This window comes from Sciurus vulgaris (genome assembly GCF_902686455.1).
Source record: "Sciurus vulgaris genome assembly, chromosome: 5".
In the NCBI taxonomy this organism is placed as follows: domain Eukaryota; kingdom Metazoa; phylum Chordata; class Mammalia; order Rodentia; family Sciuridae; genus Sciurus; species Sciurus vulgaris.
The window spans coordinates 170,103,548-170,130,696 of NC_136465.1; the positions used below are offsets into that span (position 1 = coordinate 170,103,548).

General features: G+C 55.2%; 1 protein-coding gene and 1 long non-coding RNA gene across 2 annotated transcripts; both read right to left on the minus strand.

Annotated features, from left to right (window-relative positions):
- Positions 1-11,290: 11,290 nt before the first annotated feature.
- Positions 11,291-21,670, minus strand: TXN2 (thioredoxin 2). Its single transcript, XM_079141684.1, has 4 exons — positions 21,529-21,670; positions 20,491-20,753; positions 18,000-18,123; positions 11,291-11,912 (listed from the first exon to the last, which is right to left on the minus strand). The coding sequence occupies exons 2-4, from the start codon at positions 20,751-20,753 to the stop codon at positions 11,799-11,801; spliced, it is 501 nt and encodes a 166-aa protein (XP_078997810.1). The 5' UTR covers positions 21,529-21,670; the 3' UTR covers positions 11,291-11,798.
- Positions 21,671-22,994: 1,324 nt separating this feature from the next.
- On the minus strand, positions 22,995-25,549 carry LOC306662123. The gene is made up of 2 exons (XR_013764076.1): positions 24,970-25,549; positions 22,995-24,814 (listed from the first exon to the last, which is right to left on the minus strand). It is a non-coding gene; the product is annotated as an uncharacterized lncRNA (long non-coding RNA).
- Between the last annotated feature and the right edge of the window lie 1,600 nt (positions 25,550-27,149).

Sequence of the window (27,149 nt, forward strand, 5' to 3'; positions counted from 1 at the left end):
TGGGGGCTGGGGGCCGCATGGTGGGGAGGCCGGAAGACCCGTCCTGCCCTGGCAGGCTGCTTCACACGGTCCTCCTAGATAGATGGGCTCAGGGCTGCAAGGATGCTGGCTCCATGCTTTTCTTTTTCTACCAGGAAATTGAAGCCAGGGCCGCTTACCACTGAGCCACATCCTCAGTTCTTTTTATTTTTTATTTTGAGACAGGGGCTCGCTAAGTTGCTGAGGCTGGTCTCAACCTTACACAGATGAAGCTTTTCAAGTTTTAGGTCATGAACCATCAGTGGATCTTGAAATTAGTACTTAAATTGAATAAATCAGTAATGATGATAATGATAAAATAGAAAAGATCAGAGGGCATCCTGGGTAATAAGAATAAACTACCTTGTGAAACTTTTGTTTCAACTTTAAGCCTTGTGCCAGATTGTGACGTCATGTACTTCTTACTCCCTGTCAGTCACAGAGCTTTGGAGTGGCACTGCGTTAGGTCATGCATTGAGGCCTTTTGTTCACCAGCAGGAAGAGGGAGCCAGCACGGGAGGCCCTGGCCACCTGGCTGCTGCTCACCCTCCTCAGCGGCTTGCCACACACCTGGCTGCAGGCTCGGGTGCCGCACCCCACAGCTGCACTGGCTCCTGCCTGTTTCCTTCCAACTCCTTCTTCTCCCAGTCTGATGCCCAAGGAGGCCTGTCCAAACTCCACAACTGTCACCCGGTGGGGCCTTCCTTGTCAGCAGGATTGGTCCCTACCAGGGTTTGGCAGATGAAGGCGAGGCTGGCCCCTCTGATTTCTGGATGAATCAAAATGGGTGCAGGAACAATGGCCTGAAAGCTGAATGCACTCGGTGGCCAGAGTCGGCCTCTTTCCTTGAGGAGTTCAAATGTGGGAGATAGGCGTGTAAATCACAACCCCTGTGATAAGAGCCCCCATAACAGCACTTGCTGGGGTACCACGGAGATGACGCTGCAGGCACCTAAGATGACGGGACTCACCAGGCAGAGCACCAGGGGCAGGATGCCTGGGGCTGGGCTTCTAGGCCACTTTTCTTTTTTTTTGATTTACACTTAATTCCCGCCCTAGACCGGAAATTCCATCAGAGCATGAACCAGGTCTGCCGGGTTTTACATCATTGCTGAGCCTGACAGTTTGGGATGGAATTCTGTGCATTAAATATTTATCAACTGAGTAGCCAGGCAACCGCAAATGACCCAGGAGGATGCAGGAGACCCTGGGGGAGACCCTGCAGGAGAAGGTGATAGTAGGAGGCTTAAAATGGGAAAGAGACAGGAAGTTAGCTCTACCTTCAGAAAATTCCTGAGGCTGTGGTGTTGCAGATGGAGGCCTGGGGCCAGGTGGAGGTGAGAAGTCAGGGTGTCCTAAACCAGGAGGGGACCTCGAGTCTGGAGGCAGCCTGGCATGGAGACATTTGTGTGCTGCAGGTGTTCGCCACCGAGGCATAGCCGGGCTCTGGGGCTGCCAGGGCCTCAAATGGCCCCTCTTGGCACCCTCCCCTCCCACCACAGAAGGAGAGAGGTACCTTGTTCCCTTGTCCCGCCTGGCCTAGTGTATCCCTGGGAGTTCTGTACAAAAATTGTCACTGTTATTAGCAAGCTCCAGAGTTTTGCCCTCACACCCTTGGGCTTTTATTTTCTGTTCCTTCTTTTTGATTGACTCATATTTTAACACATTTATATATTTTAATTAACTAGGGAGGCTGAAGCAGGAGGATCCCAAATTTGAAGCCAGCTTCAGCAACTTAGGGAGACCCTATCTCAAAATTAAAAAGGTTCAGGATGCGGTTCACGGGTTGAGCACCCCCCAGTGTGTGGGGGGGATGTTAGAGTCATTGTATTGTTCTCTATGCCCTGTGTTTGAGTATTTTCATACTAAAAATCTCAAGTGAATATCATGTTAGAACCATGCACATTTGAGTAGAGTAATTCTAAATTTTCAATCATTAAAAATAAACTTGTTGGGCTGGGGAGATAGCTCAGTCGGTAGAGTGCTTGCCTTGCAAGCACAAGGCCCTGGGTTCGATCTCCAGCACCGCAGAAACAAAAACAAAAACAAAAATTTGCCTAAGTCCTGTCCCCTGGCCAAGGAGGGAAAAAAGAAAGTCTGAGGGCTTTCTTTTGCTGAAAAGAGAGATTGCTAAATAACTGCTGGACAGCCTAGCCCATCGTTCTTTCTTTAATATGTTGATGGACCTTTATTCACTTATTTATATGCAAAGCTGAGACTGGAACCCCAGCGACTCACACTTACTAGGCAAGTGCTCTACCAGGAGCCACAGCCCCGGCGCTAGCCCATCATTCTTTTTGGCCCGAATCACGATTTGCTGAAACGTGGAAAATATGTACCAAGCTGGTTTTAAGAGCTGCACCCGTGCCCCCTAACACCAGCAAACAAGACCAGGAGCTAAGGCTGCGCTCAGTCACAGACACAGGGATTTGGGTCTCCTCGCCGCCCCTCTGGGGACACAGCCCTTCGGGAAACAACTATTTCAACCATTCACCGAGGGCTCACAAACAGCCCTACCAAAGCCGCGGGGCAGGTTCTGGCTTGTGTTAACACGCCGACTGAACCGTTACGACCCCCTGTCACAGGTGAGGAGACCGAGGCACGGAGAGCTACACGGGAGACCGCAACCCGGGCTCGCCGCCCGGCGGGCCTGCCCTGCGCCCACTCCGCGCCCTGGCTCGGGCCGATCACTCCTTAGAAGACGAGCTCGGTGTCGGGTCGGGAGTCGGCCGTCCCCGAGGCTGGTTTCCTACCCACGCCGCGGCCACCTCTGGCTCTGGGTGGCCCAGCACCCGCTGCCGGATCCCCACTTTCTGCTCCCACAAGCCCACCCGGCTCGCGGCGCGGGACTGATTCCCGCGCGCCGGGCCGGGCCGGTCGCAGGTGCGCGGGCCGAGCGGACTCCGGGCAGCATCCCCGCGGGCGGCAGCGGGGCGGGCAGCGCTTCCCGGCAGGAAGGCGGGCGGAGGGCGGCTCTGGAGGGGTGCCCGGGCCGGCGAGGGGACGCACGTGACGACAGCCGCCCAGCGAAGGGCGCCGGGCACAGCGCTCGCCTTATATGGGCAGGCGCGGCGCGGGGGCGGGGGCGGGGCGGGGCGCCCTCCCTGAGGCCCCGCCCCGCGGCCCCGCCCCGCCCCTGGGGCAGACTTCTCTGCCAGCGCAGGGCTGCTCCCGACGGCTCCTGCCCAAACCAGACCCGCTCGGGGCTCTCCCTACAAGGACTCAACTTGCAGAAATCCGGGCCTTGCCCTCCGCAGGCCCGGCCGGGCTAGGGCACCGACCTGCCTCGCCACTGTGGGCGTGTCTACCGCTCACTCCATCCGGGCCGCAGGTCCTCGCTAGGTAGCTGGGTAGGGGGGCTGGAAGGACCTTTGGAGCACCCAGTTACCTAGCTTCATGGTGAGCCAGCGCCAGCCCAGTCTTCCCTTCAAGGGGCGCTTTTTTATAACTGGCACGGAAGTCCCTAATCTCAGGCTGCGCCAGGACCTCGCTAAACGTTAACCTCCATCAAAAGTGTTTGGTTAACTGGACGCTTCTTGACCGGGAAAGACTTAAATCATAGGAGAAATTCCATCACAAGGTAACCAGGTTACCTTGCCTCCTTTCTTCCTCCTAGCTCTCCCTAAAAACCCAGGGCTGTTAACTGCCCCTCTGCTACCTCCACTCCAAGACTTGAAGCCCTTCGCAACCTCTCGCCCTCCTCCAGGATAAAAGTCATCCCCTAGCTCAGTGCACATGCTCTGTGTTTTTGTGAATATTCAATGAGTTAATGTGTGTGAAATACTTAAGCCGGTGTTTGGCATGTAGTAGCTGCTGGTGAAACATTAGTTGTTGAACAGATTCTTCTTCCTGTACTCTAATTACCCATGCCTGTGCTGTGAATTCCAGGGGGGCTGAGCTCTTCCTTTTCCAACCTAGTATTCCCCATTTCTGGCACATCCTAGGTGCTGAGCCAGTGTCTGCAGGTGAGTAAGTGGGAGTGGGGATTAAGAGGAGGTTCACTGGGAGGGCCACCAGCCCTCACCTCTCTGGGATGCAGCACATTCTGACTCTCCCTCTATGGCCTCCCAGAGCTTCATGACAACCAGGAAGGTCAGAAGGAGATATCAAGCCCATCTCCCAGATAAGCCTTTGAGGTGTCAGGAGAGAAAGCGGCTTATCCACAGTTCCACAACAGGTGGTGGATCCAGTCAGCACCCGTGACCCTCTCTCTCTCTTGACTCTCTCTCTCTCTCTCTCTCTCTCTCTCTCTCTCTCTCTCTTTGGAGTGTTGGAGTGCTGCGGATGGAACCCAGGGCCTTGTACATGCTCGACAAGGGCTCTGTTACTGAGCCACACCCGCAGCTGGTACTTCTGTTAGCACCGAAGGTCCCCTTTTGGTCCCTCTTTTCAGGCATCACGAGATGTTCCAAACTTAGGCTCTGGGGACCTCCCATCTCTCCTCTTCTGGGCAAGCCCCCTCATTCCCAAGCTCTTTACTGAGTTCACGAGACCAGGAGACCGTGCAGTCCTGCATGAAGGCCAAGGAGACTCAAAGAGAAACCACGCCTTTTCTGACTCCCCCAAACACTCACGGCACAAAGGGGCAGGGACAGGAGCGTCAGAAGGACACAGGCCTGGGGTAGGAGCTCTGTTCACCACAACAGACGCTGCTCCTTTGCTAGGTCCTCTGCCCAACCCCAGGAACAGAACAAAGGCCCTTCTCCATCCTCTGGAACTCCCAGTGAGAGAGATGGATGAGTGGACACCAGGCCCACAGTCAAGTTCATGGACTGCGCAGAGCAGGGAGGGATTAACTAGGGTTTCTGAGGGCCCCCTCCTGACCCGGCCACTCACCAGTTGACCTCAGGCCTGTTCCCTCCCCTCGCTGGGCCTGGGCTGCTTCCATCCACTGTGGAGTGGGGGCTGGTCTCTGAGGACGTTTCTGCCCTGAGGTTCATGACCAGGGGAGTGGAATTATGGGAAACACAGCCTCTGGAGAGGGGCCTGGAGGCCAAGCTGGCCTGAGTGGGTGGGGGTGGCCCAGGGCCTGCTGTACAAACAACAGCTTCCAGCATGGGCTTCCCAGGCTGCCCTGGCCTGAGCTGCCCAGCTGCTGCCCCCTGCTGCATCCTCCTGGGCCACTGTCCAGGAAGATGGCCTTTGCCTGTTCCCCACAGCCCACAGGGGCCAGGCGGGGCAGGGAGGGCCTGGGCCTGGCCCAGCAGACCTCCCCTCCCTTTCCTTTGCTCAGCCCTGAGGGTGGCTGGGCTTGGCTCAGAGGCTGTGGCCGAGTCCTAGGTAAACACTGAGGCCACTGCTCAGCCAGTCCCACCTGTGCCAGGCCACTCTGAAGTCATTCCCGGGCTGCATGGAGTACCTAGCCCGTGCAAGCATAGAACAGAGGGCCTTAGCTGGGTCTGGGGATCTGGTAGGGAAAGGGACACCCTGAGGTACTAGGCCCGTCCCTTTGGAAATTCCTCTGCCTGGACTTCCCAGAGCAAGCCCAAGACTCAGAGTGGGAACTCAGGCACTCTGGATTCTCTCCTCTTGCTTGCTGGTGACCCCAGGTGAGGTCCTGCACTCTGGGCTTCCAGTGTCCTCTCCTGGCACAGACTTGGTGGCTTCCTTTCCCATCCCAGCATCGAAGGAATCCTAGGAGGTGGGAAATGATATGGAAACCACTAGTCCCTCTGTTTCACTGGGGAGGAGGACCTGGGGCTCGGACAACATGGTGCCTGAAGTCACACTGTAAGTGGCAGAGGAGCTGGCTTGGCCAGTGAGGAGAGGGACCTGGCGGAGCAGCTTCTCGGGAAGGGCGTGCGCTTCGTGCGTTCATCCATCTTGCAGACCGGAGCCCCTCCTTGGTGCCGGGCCCTCTGGGAGGGTGGGGCATGGAAGGTGCTCAGGGAGCAGCGCTGGAGAGGGTGGCTGCCAGAGGGCTGCACTTCCCTGGGTGTCAGTCCACGGCTGAGGCCTCAGAGACACCAGGGCTGGGAAGGTGCACATTCTCAGATCCCACCCCAGACCTAAAACCTGTCAGTTTCTTACATGAAAGGATACTTTGAACTTGCGGGGTCTCAGGAACACCAGAATTTGGAGTCTGGAACTTTCTAAGGCAAAAGGGGAGGGGACAAAGCCATGGCTGGGGACATTCCTGCCCTTCCCCAAAGTAAACGGCCAAGTAGGAGGTGCAGGGGAGCCAGGTCAGGTTTCAGCCCGGACACTCCTTCCTCACCTTAAGGGCAACAACAAGTTCCCTTTGCCCTGGAAATTCCACTTCTATAAAATCTAAAAGAAGAAATCCGCTCTGTGCCCGAACATGTTTGTTCCAATCTTGTTCATGATGGAAAAGTAATTAACTGAAAACCCTAAATACTTGACTACGGGGCCACGGTGAAGTGTGACCAGCCGAGTGACTTCCCCGGCCGGCCGAGGAGTGCAGACACCGAAGGGCAGGGCCTTGGTGTGGTGGGGGCTGGTGGCGAGAGAAGTGGGGACCCCAGTGGCGCATCAGGACCAGACGCTGAGTTGAACCTGCTCTGCGCCTGCCCAGCCCTGTGCCCTGGGTCCCCCGGAAGCCCTGCTGGCCTCTCCTTCCCCACTGGAACTGGAACTGACCCTCAGGCCCACCTCCTCAGCTTCCGAGGCATCAAATAAGTTAATACCGGGAAGCGCTGGCGCCCCTGTGTGAGGGCCTGAGGCGCAGGCAGCCCCAGATTTCATGTTGGGGGCCCTATTCCAGCACCTCGGAATGGGGTTATTTGGAGACAGGCCCTTTAAAGAGGTGATTGTGCTAAATGAGGCCACTAGGGTGTCCTTGTAAGAGGAAATGTGGACACAGACATGAGCACAGGGCCTGGTGGGCCCACACCTGTAATCCCAGCAGCACCAGAGGCTGAGGCAGGAGGATCAAAGCTAGGGGGTTTAAAGCCAGCCTCAGCAGCTTAGTGAGGTCCTAAAGAGCAACTCAGCGAGACCCTGTCTCTAAATAAAATATAAAAAAGGTCTGGGGATGTGGCTCAGTGGTTAAGCACCACTGGGTTCAGTCCTGATACCAAAACAAAACAAAAACAAACAAACAGAAACACCTGAGGCTCAGCTGGTGAGGGCGGGGACCGCACTGGAATCAGGTGACAGGGACTCCAAAGCCCCTTTGAAGCCGTGTTCTGGTGTCCCCTCCAAGGCCCCCCTGGGCGCCTGCACTCGGCCTCCGCCTTGGAGGAGCTGTGTGCTCTAGTCTCTAGCACCTGAGGCCCTGGCAGACACTTGTGGCCAAGGTCGCCATGTGTGGACTGGAGAGAATGTTCTGGCCTTAGGAAGGGATGCTGAATGAAGGGCACCTCCTGCTTCCTTCTGGGGATTGGGGTCGTCCCCACTCTTGGCATGAGCAGAGGTTTCTCTGACCCTCTGGGGGCAGCAGTGTAGTAGACCAGGTGGAGCAGGGGATTGGGTCAGGCCGCCCTGGGGCCACTCCCAGGATGTGGCCCTGGGCACGTCATACCACCTCACTGAGCCTCAGTCTCCTCACACATGAAATGGGAACAGCAGTCCCTACCTCAGGTGGGTGTGGGAGGTCAGAGAAGGCATGGAGGGAGCCTCTGGGCATAAAGGGATCCATGCTGGGAACCTCCCTGTGTCCCTGTGAGGACGGAGCAGGCCAGAGACAGTTCCTTGACTAAGCTCACCCCGGAGGCTGGCTGCAGCCGGTGGCCGGCGTGGCTGGACTCTGGAGAGATGCTCCCCCTGGCCGCCATGGCGGGGCCAGCAGAGCAGAGGATTCGGTGGGCCTTCTCCGTGAGTGAGGTTACCACCTCCAGCTCCCCAGAGCAGGAGCCGGCAGTGGCAGGACTCAGGCTGGGACGCAGGCTGCTGTCAGGCCCCAGCCTGGTTCAGGGCTTGCCCCTCCCATCCTGGGAAGCCTGGTGATTCCCATTTGAGATGCAGCTCAGAGGAAGGGCCGGGGAAGCACAGCAGCTCCCGCTAGTCCATGAGGTGCCGCGGCACCTCTTGATCCTCCCCAGGGCCTTGCTGGCACTGTCACCAGCCCCAGCTGGTGCTCAGGGGACACAGAAGTCTAGCTGGTGGGTAAGAGACAGAGACTTGGGAGTCGAACCTGTGAGCTGACACCTTGGCCCAGTGACTGGCTCTCTGAGCCTCGGCTTTCCTCATCTGTAAGATGGTGGGATCAGTCCCTGCCTCTGCAGCCTCTGCATGATACAGGTTGGTGCACACGGCGAGCAGGGCCCACGTCCTCACCCCCATTCTGCTGATGTGAAGCTGAGCCTCAGAATACCAAAGGTGCCCAAGGTCACACAACTAGCAGGTGGCCACAGCAGTATCCGAACCCAGACCCGATTCTCCTGCCCTCCTTAGGCTGTTATGCAGAGGCCAGTGATGGCCTCTGGCCTCCAAAGGATGCCAGGAGGTGGCAGGCGAGGTGAGGCTCCTTGGAACAGCCAGCGGCCCAGATTTCCTGTGGAGCCAAAGGCCCCAGCCTGGCGGGGCTCAGGGTCACCCTGCAGCTGGTGTTCCAGGCAGTGGGAGGAACGTGCCTGGAAGCCTCGCTGGCATCCCGCCCACCAAGGACGTGGCCCCGACAGTGTTCCTAGGCCCTCCCGGCCCAGGGCCCACACGCAGGGATTTCCGCAGCCTGGCCAGAACTGCTTCACTTTCTGGAAAAGCTTTCCCAGGTGACCAGGGTGGGGGCTGAGCTGGCCGGGACCCCTTGCCAGGCAGGGGCTGCGGGAAGAGCAGTGGTCACAGCACCAACATGCTCTCCGCCTGACAGGTCCTGGACCCAGTCTACCCTCCTTAGAGACTGTCCCCCATGCTCACCTCTCCTGCAGCCCAGGGAGAGGAGAGCTGTGTCTTTCTGTTGTCTTAGGGCCGCAGAAGTCAGGGCTCTTAGGTTCAGATTCTAGCCCCACAGGAAGGTGCTGAGACTTGGCAAGTCCCCCTTTCCTGTGCCGCCAAGAGGGAGGCTGGATAGTCCCTCAGGTCCCCTCATACCATGCAGAGCAGCTGCCCACTGCCCCTTTGCTCTGGGGACCTTTAAGCTTAAGCCCCTTGCAGGTACGGTCATTTTCCCTCCTGTGTTCCGGGAGTGCGTAAGGAACCACGGCAGTGGAACCATTGGTTCCAGGGCTTCTAAGATTCGCTAAAGCTGCTGATGGCGAGCCATCCCTGCGTGGAACGGTGTGTGGGCCACTCCACGGCTGTCCTGCACTGTCTTCTCTGTAAGCCAGGAGGTGTCTGTCCTGCCCGCAGGGTAGTAGTAGGAAGCCACGCCAGGTCTTGAGGCTGAGGGGAGCCCCAGCCCGTGTCCCCTCCCCAAGCTCTCCACCCTGTGGCTAAGGGCTTTCTCTGCTCCACCCTGTGGCAGTGCTGCCCACCTGTTCCACAGCCCTAGAGCTGAGACACCGAGGGCCACAGGGGCCGCCCACGCAGAGCCAGCGGCATCCCTGGTGAGATCAGAGCTTTGGAATGAGTGAGGCAGGATCACCCTGAGGAGTCTGTGCTCACAGCCAGTGACTCATGGCCAACAGCCTCCTGGGCAGAGACTGCCAACTTGGAATGCCCAGCCATGGCTGCGGGCTCAGTTTGCTTGGCCAAGCACCTTTTGAGGGAGGGCTGGGTTGGCAGAGGCCTTGCCTTTGGCCCCAAGCCTCTGACAGCTCTTCACACCCACCTGGAGGGAGAGTCCAGACTCCCACCTGGGTTCCTGCTGGGCAAGGTCACTTTTCAGATGTGACCTTGGGCAAGTCAGTTTCTCTGAAGGTTTCTTCACTAAGTAATACTTGCCTCATGAGAGTGGAATTGAATGAGGTAATGTGTGTAGAAAGTGCTCGGCCAAGGGCACCTTTTAAGGCAGTGCAGTAGGAGGCTGGGCGAGCTCCGGCCCCGCCCCTGCCCGCTGGATGGCTGCTCTCAACCCCGCGGCTCCTTTGGTGTGATCGGAGTAGACACTGCCCGCCTGTCTGCTTGCTGAGGCCAGGACTGTGCACTTCATGACAGGGGAGGGCAACGCCAGCCACTCCGGGCTTGGGACCAGGGCCTGCTCTGTACCTTGGGCAGGTCTCCCGTTGACGGGGAGCAAGGACCCTAATGCTGTCCGGGTGGGGCTGCTTTGAGGGAATGGCCTGGTGTCCCAGGGTGCTCTGAGCACTGGCTGCCATTATTCCCCTTGCTCACAGCTGTGGCCTTGGTGGACCAGCCACTTCAGACTTTCCTTCTCCATGCTTTGACAGGCCTTGGACCCGAGGCCACCGAGCTCTTTGGCTGTGGCCTTCCCAAGGCAGCCTTGGGCGGACCTCGGTCTTATAGTGCTTTGCTTAGTTGAGACAGGGTCTTGCTGTCGGCCAGGCCGGGGTGGCAGGATCATGACAGAACCTCATGATCCTGCTACTTCAGCTTCCAGAATGGCCAGGACTGCAGCTGCGTGCCACCACGCCTGGCCTTCTCAGGCAGTTCTAATGAAATGGGGCCATCCAGAGCGCACACACCAGGGGACACTGTCCTGGGCAAGGACACCCCTGCCACCTGACACTGAAGGACTGCAGGGAGCTGGCGTGACAGAGCCAGGGTGGCAATTTGGCTCCAGTGGGGAGGCAGAGCCCAGGCACAGTGCTGTGGCAGCCTGGAGTGGAGTCTGGTCCGGAGCCGCCGGATTTCCTGTGGGAACGATGTGGGGCAGCCGAGCCTCTCAAGGCCGAGCACCTGCAGGAGCAGCCAGGAGCCAGCAGGCAGGGGTCTACGAGGCCCCAGGAGGGTCAAGATCAGCTCCATGAGTGCAGGTTTGGGTGGAAACCCGCCTGCAGCCCATGAACCGAGTCCTCATCTGGGTCACAGAGGCAACATCCTCTGGCCTTCGGAGGGCAGGAGTATCCATGTGTGTGTAAGGGTGTCTCCAGGACAGTGGCCAGCATGGATGAGGGTCCCAGTACCGGGGACTGGTCAGAGTACAGGGTGGTGGAGAGCCTGAGGAACAAACAGGGACAGAGGTTGAGCCTGGGTCCCAAGTGCTTACAGCCCAGAGAGAACGGAAGCTGCGCACGGTGCAAACCCCGGTTTTATTGGTCTGACTGTTCACAGTGCAGCCTCCTGGAGACCAGGGGCCCCAACAGTGTGGATGGGGCACCTGCAGCCCTGGCTCCTGCAGGCAGTGCTGATCTCTGCCCCGTGCCTGGGAGGGAAGGATGGGGAGAAGGGCGGCTCTCTGGGGGACAGAGTGGCTACTACGGGGGTGGGGGGTTCAGTGTGGGGCCCAGGGTCTGTTCTTCACAGCAGGAGGTAGAAGGGACCACATAAAGTTCTTTATTACAGACCTACAAAAAATGAGAGAATTATATATTACTCTCACTTGTTTGGCTTCTTGTTTTCTCTTTTTTCTTTTACAAAACAGCAGCAGAAAGAAAAATGCAGGAGAGAGATGAGACAGGATGGGGTACAGTCAGAAGGGACCCAGGTGATGGGGACCCAGCTGCTGCTGCCTGGACAGTCCTCTGCAGGCTGGCCCCGGGGGTGTCTAGCATCTCGGGAGAACGGCAACCGGCCCTGGAGAGGGCAGAGAGGAGGGGCTGGGTGGGAAGACGATGTCCCCAGAGGGCGGCAGCACCGCTCCTGACGGCCACCCTGGCGGTGGGCCGGGTGGGAAGCACTGGTGGCTCCGCGGCTGGAGGCTGGTCTCCAACGCAGGGCCACGGGGCAGACCAGGGGCGGGCGGGAGGGGCGCGTGCGCCTGGCTCCCTCCCAGGACGGCCGTCCAGGCAGCGAGGGCGCGCAGGAAGCTTCCCTGCTCGTCAGCCAATCAGCTTCTTGAGGAAGGCCTCCAGCTGGTCCTCATCTTTGATGCCGACGAACTTGTCCACCACGTCCCCGTTCTTGATGGCCAGCACAGTAGGCACAGCTGACACCTGGATGGAGGGGACAAGGGAACCCAAGTCACCTGGAGGTGAACTCTTCTCAGCAGACACTCCCAAGCCTTTGAGGAGGCTGGGGCTGACTAGGGCCGTGTCTGCCCAAAGAAGAGTGGCCTTCCCTGGTTAGGGGACGCAGGCCCAGATGCCCGCCGGCTGGAGAGGCTTCCTTCACCACCGGCTCCTGGCAGTTCCCTTCCTCCCCAACCACACAGCTGACTCACTGGCCCAGCAGCTTGGCTGGATGGCAGGAGATGAAAATAGCCGGCGCAGCTGCAGGCCGGCCAGGGCAGGGCCGGGCTGGGCTGGGAGGGGCTGGGCAGCCGGCACAGGGCCTCTGGTGCTCACTAGCTGGGTCATGCCACCCTCCTGTGCCTTGAAGTCCTTCTCCATAACCCGGGGACGACGCGGGTGTGCGACGGGTGGGACCCACACACAAAGCTGGTGGCTGGGGCTCTGGCCCTGGGCTGACTGAACCGGCTCCCTGACCCCCAGTGGATGACCCTGCTGTTGCCTAACAACCCCAAGGCTCAGCAAGGGGACTCTGCCACACTCCTGCAGAGTGCAGGAAGGCTACATGAAATGCTGCAAGTCGAGCCTTGGCACTAGGCCTGGCACACAGCAGGCACACAACCAGGTGGCCACAGAGGCGTGTCAGAGGCGCCTGACTCAGGGCCCCCTGTGTGCCACTGCGGCCCAACGCTGGGAAGGGTGCACAGGGTTTGGAAAGCCACGGCTCCTACTGGACCACGCGGGGTGGGGGTGGGGGCTGGCAGTGAGGCACTGGCTGTGGCCCCTTGGGACCGGGTAGGTAACAGGAGCAGGTAAAGCCAACCCCACACTGGTACCGCTTGTGCCCTGCTGCCTGGGCACCCTGCCTGGCACTCGTGGGCATTAAACTGTGTAAACAGAACAAGATAAGCACAGACTTCCCCCACACACAAGTCAACCACGAGTAACAAGAGCTATGGACACAGACCTACCAGGTCTTCACGTGGCCTGAGCGCTGTCCGGGCCCAAGTCACCGGGAGGCCAGGCCTGCCCAGTCGCTTGGCTCTCCGCGCTCACTTTATGTGGCAGGCCCCACACCCACTCCTAAAGAGCACTTAGGGGACAAACAGCAGGTAAGATGACAGTTCCTGTGACCGAGGCGGGTGGCAAGCTGACACTTCTCAAAGGACATGTGCTACCATGGGCCCCGGCCTCCCTGCTGCCTCCTGTCCGTGCAGATTTTGGCCCTGGTGATGGCATTAAGAGCCAGATGCCCAGGGCGCAGCTCAGCCCGGCCAGGTCCAGGTGAGCATGCTCCGGACACACCACGGGTGCTCGGCGCCACCTGGTGGCCCGCAGAGGAGCTGGGGTGCCTCGAGGGGCAATCCAGCTGTGGCTCAGAGCTCCAACACTGGCTTTCAACTTCGCACTTGGTGGCCACCATCCTGTCCCCTCCCTTTAATGAAAATATATCCTTTGTGTCTTTGTTGAAGATATGGCCTTGGCTGGGGACGTGGCTCAGCTGCAGGGCACTTGCCTAGTATGTGTAGGCCCTGCGTTCCAGGGTTCTACCCACAGCACTGAAGAGACAGAAAGAAAGGGTGGGATTGAAGGCCAGAGAGTCCCGTCACGGCCTCACTGGCCTGCGCCTCCAGGTGGACTGCACCCAGCTGGGCATCACCTAAGGCTCAGCCCCTGCCGACAAGGAGTCTCTGAAGTTGAAGCTCAACATTCACACACACTGGCAGCGGGCTTTCCAGGACACCCCGGGGCCCTGGGCTGTAACAGGAGGACATGGTCTTGTTGCTCCCAGGGAACTGCCAGCGATGGATGCAGACAGGGCCGTGGTGCTCCCTTCTGGAATGGAGACAGAGACGGAGTGAGGACCTGACCTGCCTCTCCACTGTGGCAGGGCCAAGGGAGCTGAGGGGCTGGAGAGAGCCAAGCGGGACACGCTGTCTCCTCAGGCTCCCTGAAGCTACCTGGAGCCTGTCCTTGAGATCTGGGAGCAGGAGTGTCATGCATGTGGAGGGTCCCCTGCCATGGTACCTGGCCAGCCTGCAGGGCCACTGGGCTCAAAGTTCATCAGGTCTTCCCTGATTCACTCCAACTCAAACATCTGGTAACTTCACTAAGGACATATCAAAGGGTTGGTAGAGGGTTATGTGTCCTTGGATGCTGACTAACTAACTGCAGAACAAAAAGAAAATATCCCTGTCACATGCAGGGATGCGGGGCACCTCCATTACCAGTTTATACATTTCTGCCTCTAGGTAGGGTCATTCGTGTGTGTGTGTGTGTGTGTGTGTGTGTGTGTGTGTGTGGTGCTGAGGATGGAACCCACAGCCTCACATACGCCAGGCAAGTGTTCTACTGCTGAACGACACGTCAGCCCTAAGCAGGGTCTTTTGAGAGACGAGAAGACAGAGGCTGGAAGGCTGAGTGACTGCCCTGAGAAGACACAGCAAATGAAGTGGTAGAGCTGGCATCTGAAACAAGTCCTGTTTGACTCTGTCGTCCAGAACATCAAGCTATGCTCTGCTTCTGCCAAAGAGCAAAGAACCAGAGACAAATACAGAGTCCCAGCAGTGAAGCAGTGAAGACTGCATGAAGCAGCATTAAAAGATTCTGTGCTTCAAATAAGAAATGCCAAATGTTTTATAAAAGTCTTTGAGACAAGAGACACCCCCCCTCCCCCTTTTTCCTTTGGAACTAAGGACTGAGATTGAACTTAGACACTCAACCACTGAGCCACATCCCCAGCCCCATTTTGTAATTTATTTAGAGACAGGGTCTCTCTGAGTTGTTTAGGGCCTCACTGTTGCCAAGGCTGGTTCTGAACTCGCGATCCTCCTGCCTCAGCCTCCCGAGCCACTGGGATCACGTGTGTGCCACCGTGCCCAGCTAGTTATGACCTATGAAAGGCAAAATCTGCGAGTCCTCCATTCCTACATGACTTTTCTTAGAAAAAGTGTTGTTGAAAAAGCAAACCCAACTATATTACATTCTGGAAAAGACAACACTGTGGACGCACCAGGAAGACCTGTGGCAGCCAGGGGCTGGGGCGGAGGGATGAGCACGTGGAGCGCAGGCTCTTAAGGCAACGAAAACAACCTGCATGATACCACGATGTAGATACATGTCATCAGACATCTGTCACATTTACAGAGTGACCTACACCAGGAGGGAACCTAAGGAACATCAGGACTTGGTGCTCATGACCTGGGAGGGTGGGTGCAGCACTATGGTGGGGGACTCTGAGCGGAGGAGCTGTGTCGGGGGAAGGGAATCTGTTTAATTTTGCTCTGAACCTGCAACTGCTCTAAAAAAACTACACACACACACAGGCACATACATGATTGTATATATATATATATATGGATATATATCCCCCACTGAAACTGGGGCTTGAACCCAGGGTCTCACACACTCTGGGCAAATGCTCTACCCCTGGGCCACACTCCAGCGCCCAGTATCATTGACAGCAGTCTTTCCAAAAAATTCATCCAACATTTGGAAAAGGACTTGTGGCCCGGAGGAAGCTGTCCCAGTGGTACTATGGCACTCTAAGCGGAAACCTGTTCCTTTCGCTCTCTTTAGAAGGAACAGGTGTGAGGGAAGGAAGGGGTGGGAGGGGGTCAGGAAGAAATCTTTTGGTGCTTCCTAAGTCCTACAGTGACGCAAGTCCAGGGCTTGGCAAAACAGCAGGTGACGCAGGCCTGGTACCTTGATGTCTTTCTGTGTGCCCAGCACACCACTTGGACAGACAGAAAGGGAGACAAGGTTCTACCGCAGGAACCCCCTCATCCTCCAGGCCTGACTACAGGACATTAGTGCCTGTCCCCATATCAGGTCTCATGGAACTAGGTCAGGGTGGTGCTAGCAATTACCACCTGTGGGCCCACTGTTGGCAGGAGCGGGCTCTCCTCTGCACACGTACCAGTTCCCACCATCCCTGGTGCATGGCTGGCCCTCAGGTGTCCCCTGAAGACACAGCTGAGGCTAAGCTGCGGTGGCTGGCGGTGCCAGGAGGAAGCCTGATGTCTCAGTCCCGCCTACAGCTCTGGGGAGACCCCAGAGCCCCAGCCCTGAGAAGAACCAGGTCACAATCTCACTCCTACAGCTGCTGTGGCCCCGGGGACAGGGAGGACAAGTGGGGGAAAGCCAGGGGTGTCCAAGTCAGACAAAGGCCTATCTGATTGAGCAATTAAAGCTTTTTAAAAAACAGGCACTCGCCGCCCGAAGCCTTATCAGCAGCTCTCCACTCCCAGGTGCCGAGGTCTGCCCTGCATGTGCCAGCTGTGGTTGCCACCAGGGCTTCTGCTAGGGCAGCCTCACCTCCCTCCTCACCGGCCAGGGACAGCATGCTGGTTCTCGCCTGGCCCACCCCTCCTGTGTCCTGGCGTGGGGCACTGGTGGAGGACGAGCACCTCTGCTTTGGTGGTCCCGTGGGCACTGAGCCTGGGCTTCAGGACTCTGAGAAGAGGCCCCCTGGGCAGCCTCAGAGGAGGAAGGAGGGAGGGGAGAGGCTCACTCTGGCCAGAGCACGTGTTTCAAGAAAAGCAGGAATGCGGATATTCATGTGAATGCCTCTGAATTTAAATATCAGCAACTGGTTTCCTATATCTTTAGAACACTTCAGGGGCCAGACCAAAGGTGTTTGTGAGCTAGAGCTGGCCCCGAGGTTGCCAGGTGTGACCTTGCCTCTGTAACAGGCTGTCAGCAGCAGGCTGTCCAAAGACCAACCCCCACCCCCCAATTTGGTTTGCTTCCCCAGCTGCCTGTCCTCTCACTCCCTGCTTGACACTTCACTGTGGTCACTCGGCCATAGAGAATCTCTCCCTTTCTCCAGCCATGGTGGTCTCCAAGGCCCAGGGATGCCCTACCTCCCTGGGCATCTCCTAATCTATACACCGGGCCCTATGTGTTTGACATCTGCTCCACCTGCTGGCTCTTCCAGACCTTCATGCTTCACTCCTCACTCCCTCTGGGTCTCTGTTCAGTCTCAGCTTCTCAGCAAGGCCTTCCGCAGCCCACTCTTTTAAAAAGGACCTCTCACCCCACGCTCAGCACTCCCACCCTGCTCCTGATTTCTTGTCTCCACAGCACTATTACAGATTGAGTATCCCTTATCAGAAATCCTTGGGGTCATAAATGTTTCCGATTTCAGATTGTTGGGGGTATTAGAATATTTACAGACTTTACCAGCTGAGTGTCCCTAATCCAAACATCCTAAATCTGAAATGCTCCAAAATCCAAAACTTTTGGAGCAGACATAAAACTGAACCTGTACCTAAACCAGGTCAGTGAACTCTGGCCCACAGGCCAATGCTGTCTGGCTCTGTAAACAGAGTCTCTTGGATCATGGTCACACCTGACTACTTACTGCTACGGGGGCAACTCAGTGGCTGAGTAGAGACCACTGCCCTGCAAAGCCTCAAATGCCTTCCACCCGGTTCTTCAGAGAAACGGGTTGATTTAAAACACTAGAATCAGGGCTGGGGTGGTGGCTCAGTGGTAAAGTGCTTGCCTAGCATGTGTGAGGCACTGGGTTCAATTCTCAGCACCACACTTAATAAATAAGTAAAATTAAGGTCTATTAACATGTAAAAAAATGAAAACAAAACAAAAACCACTAGAAAGGAGGCTCCATGAGAGCAGGAGTCTGCTAGTTTCACTCGGGACCATGTCTCCTGCACCAAGTAACAGAACCTGGCGTCCGAGGCTCTCTCAGTCGATATCTGTGTGAAGGAGCCACGGGCCCGACCGCCTCATGTCCCACGCTGCTGTCTCCCCGCCCTCCTCTGCAGCCTGCATGCTTCTGCTCAGGGGCTCTCACATGAATGCTCCCTGCCTGCTCCTCCCCCAGGAACCGTGTCCCGTCCCTCCCCCTCTCGGCACTTCTCCCTGACACTGACGTGATCTACTTGTTCTCTCCCAACAGACCAAGAGCTACAGGGAACAAGGACCCCTCTATCTGTGCCAGAATCACACCTGCCTGGCACATGGAGGGCACACAAGACTGGCTGTGAACACAGAAGGACAGACGGAGCCCCATACTGGCTGCCCGGCAGCAACCCCACCAACCAGTACCTCATACTCGATGGCGAGGTCTGTGTGGTCATCAATGTCCACCTTGGCCATGACCACCTTCCCGCGCTGCTTGGCCACCATCTTTTCTAACCGTGGCCCCAGGATCTTGCAGGGGCCACACCACCTTGGAAAGCAAGAAAGGAAATTCACAAAGTGTTGCAAATTTTAAAAAAGGAAAAAGAAAGGGCGCGCCCATTTGGTTACGAGAATATTCCACTCCATCTGCTAGTTCCCCAGAACTTCCCTTGGCCCACATGGACCCTGCAGACTTAGAACTGAAGGAGGGACCAGTGACTATGAGCATGTTCAGAACCAGTCACGGGGCTGGCACCGTCTCAGCTCAGTCCCTAAGAGGAACCAGTCTCCAAAGAAACTGAGACCCATGTCAGTTAAGGAACCTGCAGATGACAGCTCATGAGAAGCACGGCCGGGATGAAACCCAAGGATGTGTTCAAAGTGTTTCCTTCACCCCCAAGTTACCCTCTGGTCCCTCAGCACCCCCACGTCAACTGCCGTAACTCCCCTGATCACATCATACAGGTGATGCCCTGTTCGTGGCGGTCAGGAAGAGGAGGAGCTCTTCCGGGACAGATGCTGTGCTGCCATGTCTAGGTATGTGGCACCAAGGACAAGACCTGGCACTGAACGTATACAGTACGTTCCCCTCTTCCTTGCTGAAGAAAAGGAGCATTATCACTGATCATTCATTTCAGAAACCCTCTTACTAGGCCAGGAGGTAAGAAGAACTCCACAGGTCCCTCTGATGATAACTAATTTATTCTTAGTCTTTAAAACTCTTTCCATTCAGAGACTTTACTCAATAAAGTCACAAAATCTAAAGACCCAGTCTGCAAGAACTTATCTCTGACTACAAGAAAAGGAAGACAAGGATAGCAAATGGCTGGTTGCCCAAGGTGACATGGTGAATCAGAACCAGAGAAAAAGCAAAAGAATCTGTCAGAAAGGCCCAGAAAACCTCCCAAGGTCAGATTCAACAGCACTGCTCCTCTCAGGATTCTTTTTTCTTTTTTGGTACCAGGGACTGAACCCAGGGGTGCTTTCTGATTGAGCCACATCCTCAGTTCTCTTTTTATTTTGAGACAGGGTCTCGTCAAGTTGCTTAGGGCCGGCTGCAAATTAGTGCAGCCACTCTGGAAAGCAATGTGGAGATTCCTTAGAAAACTTGGAATGGACCCTCCATTTGACCCAGCTATTCCACTCCTCGGCCTATACCCAAAGGACTTAAAATCAGCATACTACAGAGATACAGCCACATCAATGTTCATAGCTGCTCAATTCACAATAGCCAGACTGTGGAACCAACCTAGATGCCCTGCCCTTCAATTGATGAATGGATAAAGAAACTGTGGTATATATATATATACAATGGAATATTACTCAGCCATAAAGAAAGATAAAATTATGGCATTTGCAGGCAAATGGATGAAATTGGAGAATATCATGCTAAGTGAGATAAGCCAATCTCAAAAAGCCAAAGGACGAATGATATCGCTAATAAGTGGAGGATGACACATAATGGGGGGGAGGGAAGGGTTAGTGTTAGGGTTAGAGTTAGGGTTAGGGAGGGGGGCAAGTATGGAGGAAGGAAGTACTGTATAGAGGGTAAAGAGGGGTGGGAGGGGTGGGGGGAAGGGAAAAAATAACAGAATGAATCAAACAACATTACTCTATGTAAATTTATGATTACACAAATGGTATGCCTTTACGCCGTGTACAAACAGAGAAACAACATGTATCCCATTTGTTTACAATAAAAAAAAAAAAAAAAGTTGCTTAGGGCCTCACTAAGTTGCTGAGGCTGGCTCTGAATTTGTGAGCCTCTTGCCTCGGTCTCCTGGGCTGCTGGGACTACAGGCGAAAGCCACCAAACACCACCACACCCAGCCCCTCCCAGGATTCTGAGGGGTCTGTCTGACTTTTTAATTTAGATAGGATCTGGCCAGGTCCCAATGATCTGGAAATGAAAGTCAGGTTAAAAATCAGGCCATAGCCATAGCCATTTATATCTCTCTAAAACACACTCCAATAGCACTGAAAAGAAACTCCTCCTGAATGCTTGGGCACTGCTATGGTGGCCCTGATAATTTTTCGTCTGTCCTTCCCACAGTTTTAGTGGTGAGATGTCAAAGTGAAGTCAACTTATCTGTAGGGCCAAGCACTGGAATACAATGAAAGCCAGGTGACACTATGTTCATATTTTTCTGACTCTGGTCTCAGCTGAAGATGATCTAGCTTTTCAGGCAGTGGACACAGAATTTAACTGTTTCCCAGCACTATTCACCTTTAAAGACTGTTTACTACTCTGTCTCCTATCAGACTGGGCACTGTGTAAGAGCAAGGACTGTGTACCAGTGTTTACAATGAGTCTACATATAAGAAGCCTTGAACATGGTCCTGGGACATAGCAGGCACTCAATAAATGCTTGAACAGGTAAGACCCTGGTCTGGCACTGAACCCCCTTGTACTCACTGTGCATGGAAATCCACAACCACTGGTGTCTCACTGTTAACAACTCGATCTTGAAAGTCAGGTCCATCCTGAACGTTAAAGGTTGTTGAACAGACTCTGGTGGTATATATTGTCCGGGTCGGGTTGGGTGTTACTGTCAGGCTACCAGAACACCACTTTGGGGTCTGTAGGGCCTTGGAGGTGAGGGGTGCCCACCGACCCTGAGGGAGCTTCCTGGAGATGATGGAGGCCAGGAACCTCCTCAGGAGAAGTCGCTGAGCCATCTGTAAGGGAAAAAGGTGGAAAGATTTGGGGCACACAACAGGAAGTCAACACACTAAGAAACAAAGGGATTGGGGAGTACTGGGGGGTTTAGGAAGACATGGAGCTGGATGCAAAATTAAAGAAAATGTTTACGATTTCTGGGGTAGAAATGAGTGAGGAATGAGAATCGAAAGGTAGGAAGCAAATCAGGACAGGAAAACTGAGCTGACAACCAAAAAGAAATCAAGGTTTAGGTGAAATTATAACAGAAGGATGAGAGGGAGGATCTACATACGCAGACACCTGCTGAGGGTCAAGTGCATCACACACTTATTGGTTCTCCCAGATAACGCTCAGGAAGTTGCTACTTGTACTTGACAAGCCCCAAATAACTATTAAATGACAGTCAACGTCGGAACCCAAAGATGTCCCTAAAGTTCTTAATCTACTGCTTGCTCTTTTAAAAAAGTATTCTGATGGGAGATTAAGGGAAAAAATGGAAGTGTCGAAGGATTGGCAAAGAAACCCAAATATTCAAAGGAGGAACTAGGAAACACAGGTGCAGGAGTGCACAGGGAACCAAAAGAGAAGGAACGTGCGTGGAGGGAACCCAAAAGAAGGGACTCGGTGTAGAGGGAACCTGGGAAATCGGACGCCGCCAGGGAACTCAGCAGTCCGGAGGACCGTGTCTCCCCGCCCGGGACCTCCGCCCGCTCGCCGCCAGCCTGCGCAGGAGCGCGCCCGCGACTGCCTCCGGCGCGACACCACCTCGAGCCACCCCCACGGGCTTCCTACCTCCCGGTAGCTCGAGCGGAGGGATGCACAGCCCTGGCCCTCCCCGCCCGTCAAGGGCACGCCTGTCGTCACTTCCTCAGGGGAGGGCCTTTCTAGCGTCACTTCCGGGAACAGACAACCTGGACGGCGTCTCTCCGCAACTTGAGGGATGGCTCGGAGTTTCGCCAATGGGGATGGCGAAATAGGGGGCGGAGCTTCAATTAGGAACCGGAAGAGGCGGGCAGATCGGGAGGGGGGACCGGAAAAGAAGTGGAGGGAGGCGGGGCCAGAGAGGGAGTGTACATAAAAGAGAAAAGGGCGGGAGAAAGGCGTGGTTCCGAAGTTTCTAGGTGTATTATGTCTACTGGCGCTGTTCCCAGCGGCTGCTAGAAGTGCTAGAAAGTTCGTTTCTCTCCATTTTGCAAATGAGGAACCAAGCTCCTCAAAGATGTAGTGCCTCTAAAGGCAAAAGACTCTCTACCTGGAGATGCCACCCTGTGGCCCTTAGGTCAGCCACAACTGTATATGACCTCGTTTGTGGGCAAGTCACTCTGCCCGTGGTCTTCAGTTTCTTATTATGGGATATGGGGAGCTGGACTTGACTGTTTCCAGTTCCTTCAAGCTTTTCTTTGGAGCTGTTGGGAACAGCCCTGGTCAGGGCCTGCCTTTGATGCTCCAGGTAAAATGCGGTGACCTGTGAACCTGCGTGGGCCAAGAACCTTCCTTTTACATCCATTGCCACTGTCACGAGCAGCTGAGGTCTACGCACCTCTGTGCCCCAGGCTGGTATCATGGCTGCTTCTCGATTTCTCTGCAGCTTGTGCTTTGTATTCCAGCCATTTACTGCCTCTTACAGTTCCACGAATACCTTGATGCCTATTTCCTTTTCCAGCCTTTGCTTAATTTGAAATTTTTTTTTCTCTTGCATTTGGTAGAAACCCCTCTCATCATCTCTGGACAGCATTCCTTCCTTCTCTCTCCTGCGTTTGTAATTCTTCATAACATTGTGGCGTCTGCCTCTTCCACAAGGTTCTGTGCTTCCTGAGAGTAGGAATTTGTTCATTTCCATATGGCCAGTGCCAATCTGGTTAAGTCACTCTACCCCTGAGGGCTTCAGTTTCCCATTATGTGACATGAGGGCTGAACTTGTGTGCCCTGTTGTCTGGGAACGTATTCCTGTTGCTGTGCACAGACTTATAATTTATATGGGCCGATCCGCTGAATGTAGCATCACAAGCCATATAGGAAAAGATAGTATTTATTAAGACATATAAAGTATATACAAAAGGAAAACCATCCCAGGTAGCATACCAACTCAGCACTGGAGAGACATCACGGGCATTTCGCAGCATACGTAACCAAAGAAAGCAGTCTTGTCACCTTTGAGTTCTCACCTCTCTTAAATGCACTGGAGTAAACATATAACGTTATTGTCTGGAGCCACTGGGCTCAGTGCCATCAGTATGTTTGGTCTCCAGACCTGGGTCTGGCTAGGAGCCAGGCCTTGAGAGCAGAAACCAGATGTCTTCAAGTTTTTTTTTTTAAATGTTCTCAGGCAGAGAGCTTATCTGTCCTTGAACAGGGGCACTGCCAGACCACTAAGTTTCTCATGCAAGTTGTTTACTCCTTGCCCTGATTTCACTTTTTGAAAGCACTCTTAAACAAGACTCCCATTTTTCTCTACACCTGTGTGCCCGACTCACAGAGGATGTCCAATAGATGTGTACTAAACTGAGTATCTTTGGACATCTTGGGAGTGGTTTATGGTCAGAGAAGTTATGTGACTTGTGCAAGTTGAGAAGCAGTCAATTGGCAGGACCCCATCTGCTACATCCATTTCAACCTGCACTGAAGTCAGGGGTAATCACCTAGTTCCAGAGTTTGCAGAAATGTCTCTGCAGTTGTCGCTCACTGTGACTGGAAGGTTTTTTTTTTTTTTTTTTTTTAAATCTAATTAGTTATACATGATAGTAAAATGCATTTTGACGTGTCATACATAAATGGAGTATAACTTTGAAAGGCTTTTTTCTCTACTTTCCATTTGAGAAAATGCCACTAGACACCAGTTTAGGCTTCCTACCTGGGCCTCCTGGAGTGGGGGTAGGTATCCTCTGTGCTTCCTCAGTCACCACTGTCGACCCTCTGTACTGCCACTGCCTGCGTATTGCCACTCCTCACTCTGCTGTCAGCCCGAGGGTCCGTCTGTCTCTCCATTGCTTACTTTGGATGTGAGGCATTCTGGGAGGTGCTCGGGGATTATTTGTTCCCATGAACAGAGAGAGTGACCCAAATCAAATCTGACTCTAAATCCCATTTTCCCACCATGACATGGCTCCATTGTCTCCTTCCAATGTTCCCATCATTGTTTTGTCTTCCAGCTCATCTTGGTCACATCATGCTATTATTTGTCCTCTGTCCGGTTGGCAGGTTCACACCACTGTGCAGGGCTCTTCTTCCCGGATGGGAAGGGAATCCCTGGAACAGGTCCACTTGCCTTGGCCACCAGCTGCCATGTCAGTCTTCTACTTAAAAAAAGTCCTTGTCCACTGCAGGTAGGAGACTCGGTCAGGTCGGGCAGGCACGGCCTGTCCACCCTGTCTGACCTTAGCCTCTGCCCTCATCCAAGAGGAGAGCCGTGGAGGGACTCCCAGCTCCCCTGCTTCTCCTGAGGCCAGCCTCCCTCACTGCGCTGTTCCTGGTACAGTCAGATGCCGTCTGGCAGGGCTGGCTACCCTGCCCATTTCCATATCTGCTTTTCTGTCTCTCAGCACTTTCTCTTCCATCGCCACACAGCAAACCTGTCAGCGTTCTCTCAGCAGCTTCTAGAGTCGTTTCTTCCTAGCTCACTTCCCGAATTCCACGCGTTCATGCTTCGTCTGTACTCCCTTTCCCTCTGTGGGCCTCGGGCTTCTCGTCTGAGAAACAGGAAGGAGAGTGCTTCCTTGTAGGAGTTGTGAGGCTGTGGCTGGGGGCGCGGGGAGCTGAGTGCAGGGACAGGCCATGTTGTCAGTGCCAGGCACTTGGTGGCGTCCCCTCCCCTCCTCCGGGTGATCCTGGGAGACAGTGGAGAAGGCTGCGCCCTCAGCAGACTTCCAGGGCTCCTCGGCTGCATGGTAGCTTCTCTGACAGGCCAGAACTGACCTGGCTGGGGTGTGGTTGTCACAAGGCAGGCTCAGGGCCCAGGTATGAAGCAGCCGGAGGGGAGCTGGGGCTGGCAGCCCGCAGCAAGCTTGTCGCAGTGTTTTCCAGATGGCGAGACAGGAGCCATCAGTGGGTCTGTGAAATCAGTTGAGTGGGTTGTGATCAGCTGTGAAACAAACAGAACAGGTGAAAATACGGGTGTGCTGTGATTTACGTTCTGCTTGGTGAAACGCTGGCTGCCGTTAGGTCTGTGTGTCTACGAACCCAGGTCGTGGTGCACAGCGTTCTCACCGTGGGTTTGGAAGCTCCTGATACACTGACCTGGCACCGTTCTAGGCACGCCACAGGTATGAGATCACCGAATCCTAACCCGGCTAGAGCAGCCTCAGGTGAGGAGCTGAGGCACATTGAGGTCCAGTAGCTTGTCCAGGTCACCCAGTGTAGAAGGCATAATCTTAAAGCTGCTTCTGGAAGGATCGGTCTTGGCTCTAGACTGCTGCCTGGGCTCCCAGCCCCGCCAGCCAGCCAGCCAATGTAGCCACTGGAAGACAAGTTTTGAGGCTCAAACGCGGGAGCGCTGTGGCGGGCAGCGGCAGGAAGCAGAGGCGCCACACGATGGCGGTGTGGTTCTCCGGCCGCCTCCGTGGGAGGCTGGGCCCAGCCTGGGTACTGCCGGGCTGGACTGGGTGCAGGACAGTTCCAGCTCAGTCATCCGGGGTGAGGGTGCCTCAGCTGGAGGGAGGCAACCCGAGAAAAAGCGCAGAGAAGGTGGTGGGCGCTCCTCCAGCGTCAGAGGACCTTCGGTTTCATCGCCATGCGATGGGAATCTTGTGATATTTCTGTGCTGTTGCAGAACAATTAGAATTGTGATTTCAGTTTCACGAGCCAGGAAGCTGGTTGCATATTCGCCTGATTCCTGTTCTGTCGTGTTTGCAGCTATTGCACGGCTTCCCCTCCAATGCCACAGCTGTGACGGAGCGGAAGGCTGCCGCCCTCCTTGCCCACCCTGGACCCCTGCAGGCGGGGCACCAGGAGGTTGCGGGTCCCACCCTCGGGTGCAGGTCTCCTCACGCGGTCTGCGCGTCAGGACGGGAGGTCAGGCTCACTGAACTCCAGGGTCCTCCGAGTGTGAGGTCTTGCAGGCTGCTCCTCAGGGCACCAGTTCAAGACCTCGCGTGGAAGCAGGGCTTCGGGAGTGTTGGAACCCAGGAGCTGAACACGCGGTCTTTGGAGATGGCCCTGCATGGGAATCTTGGCTTTGCCACTCACTAGCAGGGTGATGTAACCCGCCTAGGCTGGGTTTCCTGCGGGGCGGGGTCCTGTGATCTGGTTACAGAGCGCACTGGCGACAGGTCCAGCGGCTCACCCAGGACAGGGGAAGGCTACATCCAGGTCTCACCACCAGTCCTGTGTTTTGCTGACTGATCTGCAAAGATGCAGTGGGGCTAGGTCTGGGGCTATCTAATGTTTAAATTTGATATTTTGCTCAAAGGTCATTGGCAGAAGCCACAATGAAGTCCAGTGAATAAAGTGCTTGTAGCTTCCAGCTAATGCCAGTGTCCTAGGGTCACTATTGTGGGAAACAGGCTGGCGAAGCAGCAGCGAGCAGCTCCCGGAGAGAAGAGGAACTTCACTTCACGCGGTGGGCCCGGAGGAGAGCAAAACTCCAAACTGAGCCCATCCACAGTTTTTCACAATATTTATAGGTTATTTGACGTCACCTTAGACCCAGCCTATCATCGGGGCCTTTTCCTTTTTTTTTTTTTATTTAAATTCCTAATCTATGCGGCTGACAGCCTGTGCAGGGTCTCTAACATAAAGCTGCTCACAGAACGGAGACGAAGAAAGGGCTCTTTTCACAGAGTCTGTTACATTTCGGGAGGGAGGAGTCAGACCACGCCGAAGGTGGGGACCCGTGCTCATTAGTCTTCCTGGAGAAAGGCTGAGCGAGGGAGCGGAGCTGACGCTGCCCAGGCGCGGGTCTCTCACCGTAATGTTGTGATCTTGTTTCACTGCCAGCTCTGGTTCTGCCATCACACTGTGAAGGACGAAGGGGGATGAGGCCCAGAAAGGGCTCGGGTGGCTGCCCGAGGGTCCCTCTTGGAGCTGACTGGCCTTACCTAATGGCCCAGCGTAGGGTATTTCAGGGCACTGTGCATGGTTGAAGTGCCCTCAGGCCCACAGCGCTGGTGGTGTGCCACGGCTGCCAGCTGGGCCCAGGGAGTTGGTACAGGGGAGGTTCGCCCTCTGAGATCTCTACTGAGTTTTCTGCCTAGTTGGCCTATCAGCTGCTGAGAGAGGGATGCGAGGATCTACTGTGGTTGTGCACTTACCCACTTCTGCTTGAAGTCTGTCACTTTTGTTTCCTCTCCTTAAGCCCTTTATCCGTTTCTCCACGTAGGGTTGCTGTGTCTTCCTGATGCATCGGCCCTGTTGCCGTCATAAAACCTCCCTCTTCTCTAGCCCTACTCTTTTTGGCTTGAAGTTCATTTTATCTGATA

Bases quoted from the DNA above. Each gene is read 5' to 3' on its own strand.
- TXN2 (XM_079141684.1), bottom strand. From the start codon at position 20,753: ATGGCTCAGCGACTTCTCCTGAGGAGGTTCCTGGCCTCCATCATCTCC. The intron at 18,124-20,490 runs GTGAGTACAAGG...TTGCTTTCCAAG, and splicing joins GTTGTGGATTTCCATGCACA to GTGGTGTGGCCCCTGCAAGA. The intron at 11,913-17,999 runs GTACTGGTTGGT...CCCTCCATCCAG, and splicing joins ACCTCGCCATCGAGTATGAG to GTGTCAGCTGTGCCTACTGT.